Source organism: Chlorella variabilis (genome assembly GCF_000147415.1).
Source record: "Chlorella variabilis unplaced genomic scaffold CHLNCscaffold_13, whole genome shotgun sequence".
NCBI lineage: Eukaryota > Viridiplantae > Chlorophyta > Trebouxiophyceae > Chlorellales > Chlorellaceae > Chlorella > Chlorella variabilis.
The window spans coordinates 1105853-1115133 of NW_005435075.1; the positions used below are offsets into that span (position 1 = coordinate 1105853).

The 9281-nt window shown below is 68.9% G+C and overlaps 4 protein-coding genes across 4 annotated transcripts in view; 2 read left to right on the plus strand and 2 right to left on the minus strand.

Annotated features, from left to right (window-relative positions):
* Positions 1 to 541, minus strand: part of CHLNCDRAFT_53054 (hypothetical protein) — a gene marked incomplete at both ends in the record, with an annotated part of 5737 nt that extends 5196 nt beyond the window's left edge. The window contains 2 exons of the mRNA XM_005846752.1: positions 23 to 102; positions 257 to 541. Of these exons, the coding sequence (XP_005846814.1) occupies positions 23 to 102; positions 257 to 541 (365 nt within the window). The remainder of the gene's footprint in view (positions 1 to 22; positions 103 to 256) is intronic.
* Positions 542 to 782: 241 nt separating this feature from the next.
* CHLNCDRAFT_58195 (hypothetical protein) lies at positions 783 to 4969 on the plus strand (the record flags this gene model as incomplete). Its single annotated transcript, XM_005846607.1, has 15 exons — positions 783 to 1122; positions 1290 to 1435; positions 1566 to 1664; positions 1830 to 1913; positions 2056 to 2152; positions 2348 to 2524; positions 2661 to 2787; positions 3094 to 3146; positions 3346 to 3462; positions 3572 to 3704; positions 3857 to 3867; positions 4010 to 4153; positions 4361 to 4510; positions 4653 to 4711; positions 4855 to 4969. 15 exons carry the CDS (start codon positions 783 to 785, stop codon positions 4957 to 4959), a joined length of 1842 nt encoding a protein of 613 aa, XP_005846669.1. The 3' UTR covers positions 4960 to 4969.
* Positions 4970 to 5546: 577 nt separating this feature from the next.
* On the minus strand, positions 5547 to 6605 carry CHLNCDRAFT_135382 (hypothetical protein; the record flags this gene model as incomplete). The annotated part of the gene is made up of 3 exons (XM_005846753.1): positions 5547 to 5798; positions 6313 to 6481; positions 6595 to 6605. The coding sequence occupies 3 exons, from the start codon at positions 6603 to 6605 to the stop codon at positions 5547 to 5549; spliced, it is 432 nt and encodes a 143-aa protein (XP_005846815.1).
* Positions 6606 to 7444: 839 nt separating this feature from the next.
* CHLNCDRAFT_58196 (hypothetical protein) overlaps positions 7445 to 9281 on the plus strand; it is a gene marked incomplete at its 5' end in the record, with an annotated part of 5230 nt that continues 3393 nt past the window's right edge. The window contains 6 exons of the mRNA XM_005846608.1: positions 7445 to 7538; positions 7647 to 7759; positions 7927 to 8032; positions 8236 to 8350; positions 8573 to 8778; positions 8898 to 9043. Of these exons, the coding sequence (XP_005846670.1) occupies positions 7445 to 7538; positions 7647 to 7759; positions 7927 to 8032; positions 8236 to 8350; positions 8573 to 8778; positions 8898 to 9043 (780 nt within the window). The remainder of the gene's footprint in view (positions 7539 to 7646; positions 7760 to 7926; positions 8033 to 8235; positions 8351 to 8572; positions 8779 to 8897; positions 9044 to 9281) is intronic.

Here is a 9281-nt window from a genome sequence, read left to right on the forward strand (position 1 = left end):
GGAACCTCTCTGATTGCCTTACGCGACCACCGCCTGGCTGCGCGCCTGGTGGCCCTCTGCCGCCGCCAGCCGCTGCACATCTGCGTGCAGCGCTGCAGCAATCTGCAGCGGGCATAGGCGCAGCTAGGCAGAGGCGCGTGAGGCAATCAGAGAGGTTCCTGCAACAAGGACTTGGAATGGGTGCGTGCAGATGGAGGTGGAGGTGGTGGGCAGGCCCCTGGCTTGCCGACCTGCACCCACCAGGCCCATACAGTACCTGCAGCTTGCCGGCACACTCGCGCCGCACCGACTGCACCGACTGCCGCTGCTCCTCCTGCTCTGCCTGTCGCCCATTCAACTCCTCCATGAAAGCCTCCGACAGGGACAGGAAGGCCTTGTGCAGAGCAGAGATTTGGAGGAGCAGGTGGGCGGTGGAGGGCGCCGCCGCTGCTGCGTCGGGCGGCTGGCTGGCGGCGGCGGCGGCGGCGGTGGGGGTGCCGGGCTGGGAGCTCAGCTCACGCACAGCCCCGCGCAGGACATCCAGCATCTGCTGCGTCGACATTGAGCCCTGCTACTGCTGCCTGCAAAGTCGATCAATCTTCAAGGACATCGCCGAAGCGAGGAGACCCCTGCAGATGTCAATATCGATCAAACGAGTGTGTCGAAGGCTAGCGGGAGGTGTCAGGGGGCGGTTATAATGATGACAGCTATTGCCAGCCTGGCGCTCGCCCATGGGCGCCCACAGGGCTGATAACCCCGAATCAACATTCGATTGGACTCTGGAATTGTGCATTATCGCGGCGATGCAGGCTCTCGCCAAGGGCATGGCGCTGGTCGGCGTGGCCGGCCTGTCGGCAGCCGCAGGTCGCCGAGCAGCCTGCCTGCGGCCCTTGAGCAGCTACACGAGCGCCACCGCCGACGTGATTGACCCACCGCCGCCACAGAAGGTGCCGCCACCTCTGCCCTGCTGCCGCTGCCGCCACTGCTGCCACCGCCTCGCCAGCAATCAGCAGCTCGCGCGCCCGCTCCTGGCCGGCCCATCAGCGCAGATCAAGGTGGCGCTGTGCCAGCTGGCGGTGGGCGCCGACAAGCAGGCCAACCTCACCACCGCCCGCAGCGCCATTGAGGAGGCGGCCACGGCAGGTGCGGGCGCGCGGGAGGCTGCACCAGGGATGGCATGCAGCTGGCGGGGGCCTTCTGATGCTTGCAGCACTACCCAGACTGCACCTTGTGCCAGCGCCTCGCTCACCACCGGCCCAGGTCCTTCCCACCCATCCCCACGCACTCCCCGCCACCCCCCCACGCCGCAGGTGCCGACCTGGTGGTCCTGCCTGAGATGTGGAACTGCCCCTATTCCAATGACTCGTTCCCCACCTATGCCGAGGACGTGGAGGCAGGGGACTCACCCTCCACATCCATGCTGTCGGCAGCCGCCGCCGCCAACCGCGTAGTGCTGGTGCGGCAGCCGGGGGCCAGGGGAGGCTGTGCCTGCTGCTTTGGGGGGCCACCTTTGCGACGCTGACATCGCTGCTGAGGGGTCCAGCTGATTGCGGATGGCTTGTTGGAATCGGGACCCGGCATCGCAGGTCGGCGGCAGCATCCCCGAGCGAGCAAACGGCGGGCGCCTGTACAACACTTGCTTTGTGTATGGCCGCGACGGCCGCTTGCTAGGCCGGCACAGGAAGGTGGGGGCTTGGTATGGCCCGCTCAGCATGCATGCGAGCAGGCATCAGGCATCTGGAGCTGGGCGCTGGTTGTTGCCTTCTGCCCGCTGCTGCCCTATTACCCTGCAGCTCATGCTGTTCCTTGCCCCAATCCCAAGCCAGCCGCTCTTTTGCCCCCATTGGCAGGTGCACCTGTTTGACATCGACATACCCGGCAAGATAACGTTCAAGGAGAGCCTGACGCTGACGCCAGGGGAGGGGCTGACGGTGGTGGACTCAGAGGCAAGCCTAGAGCGGCAGCCCAGGGGCCCGCTGCATGCCAGTTGCTGCGCTGCATGCCTCCTCGAACAGCCGGCCATCCCTCCTCCACCCTGCCCCCAACACACACCCAGCAACTGCCGCTGCGGTGCAGGTGGGGCGCCTGGGCATCGGCATCTGTTATGACATCCGCTTCCCTGAGCTGGCCTTGCTGTATGCGGCGCGGGGGGTGCAGCTCATCGTGTACCCGGGTGCGCAGGGGCCAGGGGGCGGGGCTGTGCAGCTCTGTGGCCTGTTGGGTGAGGGTCTGGGGGCTGCCGACTGCGAGTGCACGCGAGCACCGACCATTGGCAGAGTGGATGGTCAGGGGATGTTCTGAAGCCGTCCCCCCGCCCCAACCCCAATGTTACCACCACCGCCACATCCGTCACCACCCCTGCCTGCAGGCGCCTTCAACATGACCACCGGCCCCGTGCACTGGGAGCTGCTGCAGCGGGCGCGCGCGGTGGATGGCCAGCTGTTTGTGGCCACCTGCTCGCCGGCGCGCAGCGAGGGGACAGGCTACATCGCGTGGGGCCACTCCACCGCGGTGGGGCCCTTTGCCGAGGTCCTGGCAACCACAGGTGCGCGGGCCGGCATGCTCCTCCCGCCTCTGGCGCCCTCCCCCAACTGGGAGTCAAGAGCCCCATGGCCCCCCACATGGGGCCACCCGCCTACCGCTGCCCCTGCAATGCATGCCTTTTCACCCACAAACCGCAGACGAGAAGGCGGGGATTGTGTACTGCCACATGGACTTTGCGCAGCTGGGCGAGCGGCGCGCAAACATGCCGCTGCGACACCAGAAGCGAGCCGACCTCTACTCGCTGCTGGACCTCACGCGGCCCAAGTAGGCGTGTAGAATGAGGTCCGCGGGCGGTGCTGTAATCGCTGCCAGGCATGGAGGGAGGTTAAGAGGGAGGGGGACCGCTGGGCGTGGGCGGCGCTGCGGCATGCGGCAGGGTTGACCCTGAGGCAGGCACTCGGGCCGGGTGCAGATCCGGCTGGCAACTCGACGCCATGCAGTAATGACTGAGCAGCTTTGGGTTGGGCATGGGGCGTTCATCCACCCACGTGATGACTCGCAGCACGCAGCAGCCGCTAAGAACCCATCTTGCCTCCCGGCATTCCCCCTTGTTCTTCTGAGGCTTTGCAGCAGCTTGAGTAACGCCGGCCTGCACAATGGACCAGTTCAGCGCACACTTGCAGGTGCCGCCGACGTCTAAAGCACGGCCGGCGGCCGCAAGAGAGCACTTGGTGGGCCGGCTGGTCGTGGTAGGGGGTGAGTGAGCAATGCGCCGCCATCGGGGCACGCATGGGCAGGGTTGGGTGTGCCGCCAGTTTGATGCCTGGGCGGGCTTGCTGCCGCCCGGACCCGTACCCACCACAGGCCCATTTTCGCCTGCAGGGTCCAGCGGCATTGTGGGCAGCGGCATCACCCGCCAGCTCTTGATGGAGGGCGCGAAGGTGGTGGCCCTGCTGCGCAAGGTGGACCAGAAGGCAGGCCTGCTCAGGGACTGCCAGGGTGAGCGCGGCCGCCTGCCAGTCTGGCGCTGCATGTGTGTGCACAGCGCTAGCTGCCCGGCCGATAGCGCCACTTCTTCACGCCAAGTACTGCATGCTTGGCTGTGCAGGCGCCCCCATTGAGAACCTGTACCCTGCGGTGGTGGAGGATGTGAGCAAGGAGGAGCAGTGCGCGGCATTCGTGCACGAGGTGGTGGAGCAGCACGGGGCCATTGACCATGCCGTGAGCTGCTTCGGTGCCTGGTGAGCGGGGCGATGGTGCGGCCGTGTGGTGTAGGCGTGGGCTCCCCGCATTTGGTGGTGCCACGCTGCCCTGCCGCTTGAGCCAGTGCCCCCAGCTCTACATCCCCTAACTACTAAACCTGCTGCCCTGCTCCTGGCCGCGCGGCCTGCAGGTGGCAAGGCGGTGAGTGAAGATGAGGCTCGCCTGCAGCGGTTGTGGCCGTCTGGGCTGCCGTGGCCCGCTCACCTGCCCTGCAGCCCACCTGTCCTGCCTGCCCTCCCGTCCACCCGCTCAACTCTGCCCGCCTGCCACCCTGGGGCTGCAGGCTTGCTGACGGAGCAGAGCTACGCCGAGTTCAGCCGCGTGCTAGCCAATTTTGCGGGGAGCCATTTCACCTTTGTGAAGTACATTCTGCCCGCCATGCGCCAGTCACACACAAGCAGCATGCTGTTTGTCACAGGAGGCGTGGGTGAGCTGGGGAGTCCTGGGGCGGGAGCCGCCACGGGGGCAGGGCAGGGAGCTGGCGGGCAAGACGCAGGCAGCCTGCTTGCCCTGCGCTACTTCCGCGCCTGCATCTCCAGCCCCTCGCCGACCCGCTGCTCGCTCGCCACCTGCCCCAGCCCCACCTGCCCTCATCCAGCCGAGTGCCCCCGCCCCTGCCCCCATGCACGCGCAGGCAAGCGCGTGCTGAGCGCCGACTCGGGGCTGGCCACCGTGGGCGGCGCCGCCCTGTACGGCATTGTGCGTGCGGCGCAGGCGCAGTACCAGGGCCGCCCGCCGCGCATCAACGAGCTCCGCATATTTGCGCTGGTCACGCGGCACGGGGGTGCGCGCCTGGGCTGGGCCGGGCTGCGGGTTGTGTGCGTGGTGGATGGCACGCTGCAGCACATCCGATGCTTGGAAGCTGCGCTTGGCCCCCGCTTGGGCCCCGACTGACGCCCCCTCCTCTCCTAACCGGTGCCCTGCAGAGATGCCCCGCTCGCACTCCAGCATCGTGGAGGGGCTGCGGGCACACTCCAACCGCAAGGTGGGCCCGGCACGCAGCTCCTCCGCCCGCATGCGCTGCTCCCAGCTGCTGCCCTGCGCGCCGCCGCCCAGCGGGTCGCACTGGCAGCTGCACGCCTGCGCCTTGACGCCGTGCCGCCGCCGGCATTGTCCCTGTGCCAACAGGTGGGAAACCTGGCTGCGGAGGCGCTGGCGGCGGCGGCCGACGATGAGCTGCTGGAGGTGACCTCGGAGCGGCTGGATGGCGTGATGCTGATGGTGGGCGACTAGGCAGCTGAGCTGGGGCAAGCTGGGCAGGGCTGCGCCTGTGCCGCCGATGGACAGGCGCGGCAGATGCCGACCCCAAGCTGCCTGACCAACAACCAAACGCAAACACACACCCTGAGCCGATTTTGAGCGCTGCGAGACGGGAGAGTGCGCTTTCATTTTTCCACTGCAATGTGGCCCCACATTCATTATGTTCTAGTTCAAGTTTTATTGGCACGACCATGCAACACTGCCCCTTCCTGTCATCGAACCCCGGCGCCTCACATCGCTTCCTGGCGAGCTCTCACGGCAGCTATGCTGGCCGGCCTGGTGGGCTCCCACAGCAGCTGTCTGGCAGGCCTGTTACAACAGGAGCTCTGCCCCGCGGTGGGGGCAAGGCAGGCCCCCGAACACACGCCGTGAATCCAGGCTAGTGGTGACTCGGAAGGCGGGCGAGAAGCGCACGCACGCAGCTGGCACGCTTGCGGCTGCCAGCACGCGTGCCCATCCATGCCGCGCCGCGGCAGCCTCGGCGGCCGCTGGGCGGCGCTCCGGAGCTCCGCAGCGCTCCGCGGCGCCGCCGCCCGGCGCAGCGCCTGAAGAGCCGCCGCTCAGCGGCTTTTCAGGTACTCCTGCAGGATGGCCAGGCCCTCGGTCTCCTCGCCGTAGTCGGTGATGACGGCGCAGGAGCACTTGACCACCTTGCGCGCCTCGCCCTCGCTGTCAATCTTGCACAGCCCCGCCCACTGGCCCAGCGTCTGCTGCTCGGGCACGGAGATGAGGTTGACGCTCTGCTCGGCGCACAGCGCCTCAATCAGCTTCTTGTAGTCGGGCTGGTTGCAGTCGTCCGCCAGGATGGCCAGCTGCGGCGGGGCAGGGCGGGGAGCGAGGAGGCGGTGCAGGTTGGGGAAGCGGTCCGAGAGGCAGCACGTGTCGCAGCGGTGTGGCCGAGTGGGTGGATGGTGGGTGGGGAGTGCAGGGAGGAGACGGGAGATGGACGGGAGGAGTGACGGCAAGCGTCGCGGCAAGCAGGAGGGCGGGGCATGGGTGTGTCGGGCTGGTGCCGCCGCCAGCATGGAGCGGGATGCAGCGCCCGCTCCATTGCTGTCGACAACTCCACAGCCGACACACATGCAGCTCCCTCCCCAAACCTCCAGCCGCCCCGTGGCATGGTCCCTTTGCCAGCACGATGCCACACCCAGACCTCGTTGAGAGACCAGACGGGGACACCCCACCGGCCGCCTTTGGGGGGTGCTACCAGCCACCCAGCCCTCTGCAGACAGCCCTCCATCGACCCCTCCCCGCCGCCAGCCACCCGGCCGCCGCCGCCAACGCCCCCCCTTCAAACCCGCCTCCCAGCGCCTCCCAGCGCCGCACCTGGGCCTGGCCGCGCTCGATGGAGCGGGCCGACTCGTGGAGGCCGCGGGCGAGGCCGTCGTGCGCCAGCGCCTTCTTCATCACCACCTGGATGGCGGTGTTGAGGTCCATGGGCTCGCCGGGGGCGGCGGCCGCAGGGGCCTCCTGCACAGACTTAGGGCTCTCCCCTCTGCACGCGAAGCGGGGCGGCGGGGGCAGCGGTCAGGAGGGAGCGGTGGAGAGCCTGTTGAGGGAAGGTCTGCGAGGCGGCTGCGGCCCTCGCCGGCCTGCCAGCCAGCGCACCCGTCAGACATGTTGGTCCTCGACAGATAAACTGCCTCCCTGTGTCTTCTTCCTTCGAGGAAGAGCCTGCGGGCGGGCGGCGGTGCAAAAGCGGCGGTGGGCGGCTGCGGCGGCACAGCAGGACGGCGCGGCCTGCGGCTCTGCGGCCGTGGCTTTTTCGCCCAGCCGGCCAGCTGGTGCGTTCGGGGTGCCCTGATGCTGGCTGGGGCGCCGTCTGGAGCGCATCAACCATGCCAGCAGCATGCAGGTGCGGCCGCGGCGCACCTTGGCTTGCTTGGCAGATGCGCGTGTGGCAGGGGTGCAGGCAGCCGGTCCGGCTTCATGCAGGCGCCCAGCCGACTTTCCAGGGTCCCCATGATGGTCGACCAGGGCGCGGCGGCACTGTTTCACGCGAGTTTTCCCTCAGCCAGCATATTGATCCGCCCTTGCCGCATCCATTGCCCCAATTCAGACCCCAAAGCCCGTCAGGGGCCACCGCACAAAGCATCACCCGCTTCACTGTGCTCCCCGCGGCGTGCCAGGCTGAGCATTTGGCCTCTTGGAGGCAGTATAGGGCGTTATGCCCACCATGGGCCCGCAACAGAGGAAGAAGCCGGGCGTGCCGGCCAAGAAGAAGCCGCACGGTGCGCGGGGACGGTCCCAACGTCACTGCAGTGCAGCAGCGCATTCCAAAGTTCAAGAGGAGGGCGCCCAAGGCGCGGGGCTGGCGGTGATGGGCGCTGTTTGTGTGGGCTGCAGAGAGGAGGCGCGAGGACTCGCCAAGCCCCAGCAGCTCCTGCAGCGACTCAGACGAGGAGTTTTCTGATGAGCAGGAGGACGAGGAGGACTACAAGCGGGGTGCGGGGGGGCTATGGTGGCAGCGGCGGTGCCGGTGCCGCCAGCCCCTCTGCTCTGCCCATGCCTCTTTGGGCCTCTTTGTCTATACTTGTGGCCAGGCTGGGCAGGTCCCCACCATTCCCGCTGGCCAACAGATGCTATACCATCCCAGTGGGCGGTGCGACGCTGCCCGGCCCGCCTCACGTCGCCCCGCTCTGCCCGCCGCCGGTGCGCAGGCGGCTACCACCGCGTGCGCGCTGGAGAGAAGTTCAAGGATGGGCGCTACACCGTGCTGCACAAGCTGGGGTGGGGCCACTTCTCCACGGTGTGGATGGTGCGGGACGAGCAGGTGGGTGCAGGCCAGGATCGGCAGCCGCGCTGCCGCTGCTGTCCAATCCCGCTCTCGCCGCCTGTGCCTGGCTGCCTGTGCCCGCCCGCGCCACCTCGCCGCCCGCGCCTCACTTTCTGCCGCCGCCCGACCAATGACGGCGCCGCCGGTTGGCTGCCGTGCCGCAGACGGGGGAGTTGGGGGCGATGAAGGTGGTGAAGGCTGCGGCGCACTACAGCGAGGCGGCGCGCGACGAGATCACGCTGCTGTCCCAGATTGCGCAGAACGACCCGGGTGGGTGGCCGGTGGCCGGTGGCCTGCGCACGTGTGTGTGTGTGTGTGTGTGTGTGTGTGTGGAGGGCCGAAGGCTGCCACCAGGGATGGCTGGGCGGTCTTGGGGAGGGCTGTGGCCTCACAGAGGGCGCATCGCTTTGGCACGCGGTCCAACGCCGCCGCCCCCGCCCCGCCCCGCCCCGCCCCGCCCTTGCCTGCCGCAGAGGACCGCCACTACTGCTGCCGCATGGTGGACCAGTTTGAGCACAGCGGGCCGCACGGCCGCCACGTGTGCATGGTGTTTGAGGTGCTGGGCGACAACCTGCTGACGCTCATCAGGTGGGGTGGTGGGGTGCGTGGGTGGGCAGGCGTGGGGTGGGCAGGTGTGGGGTTGTACCGCGGAGCAACTGGCGCAATCGCCGGGGCTCCGGCGGCAGGAGCAGGCCCCTCTGCGCGCCGCCCAGCCAGCCCAATCCCCAGCCCAGCCCAGACGCCACGCATGCCACGCTCGTCACACACGCGCGCTGACTCGCACCGAGCCCGCCGCCCGCGCCGCCGCAGGCTGTACGACCACCGCGGCATCTCGCTGCCCGTGGTGCGCCACCTGGCTCGCCAGGTGCTGGTCGCGCTGGACTACCTCCACACCCAGTGCCACATCATCCACACAGGCGCGCCCCCGGGCCCCGTGCATGCGGTGGTGGCGGGCCGAGGCAGGCCGGGCACCAGGGCCGCCGCCGCCCCTCTGCTGCGCCTCGGCGTGGCTGCCAGTGCCGCCAGCCGGCGGGCCCATCTGGCGTCCGCCCGTCTGCTCTTGCTCTTGCCCTGCCTCGCCCGTCCGCCTGACGCGGCCGTTTTTCTTTCTTTCCTTCCCCTGCCCCGCCTGCAGACCTGAAGCCCGAGAATGTGATGCTGACTGAGCCGGTAAAGCCGCGCCGCTCCTCGCCCAGCCAGCCCGACGCGCCGGGCGGCGGCGGCGGCCCGCTGCTCGCGGCGCCCGCCCCCGCCGGCCGGCCCAGCAAGCTGGAGGCGGTGGTGGCTGCGGGGCAGCCGCTGACCAAGAACCAGAAGAAGAAGCTGCGGCAGAAGGCGAAGAAGAAGGGAGGGGAGGGCGGCAGCGAGGCCTCCGCCTCGGCGGCGGACTCGGCGCAAACGGAGGACGCCAGCGGCGGCGGCGGCGCGGGCCAGGAGGCCAGCAGCGGCGGCGCGGCGGCCGCCAACGGCGCCTGCCAGCACCCCGCCGCCGAGCCGCGGCAGGAGGAGGGAGACGGGC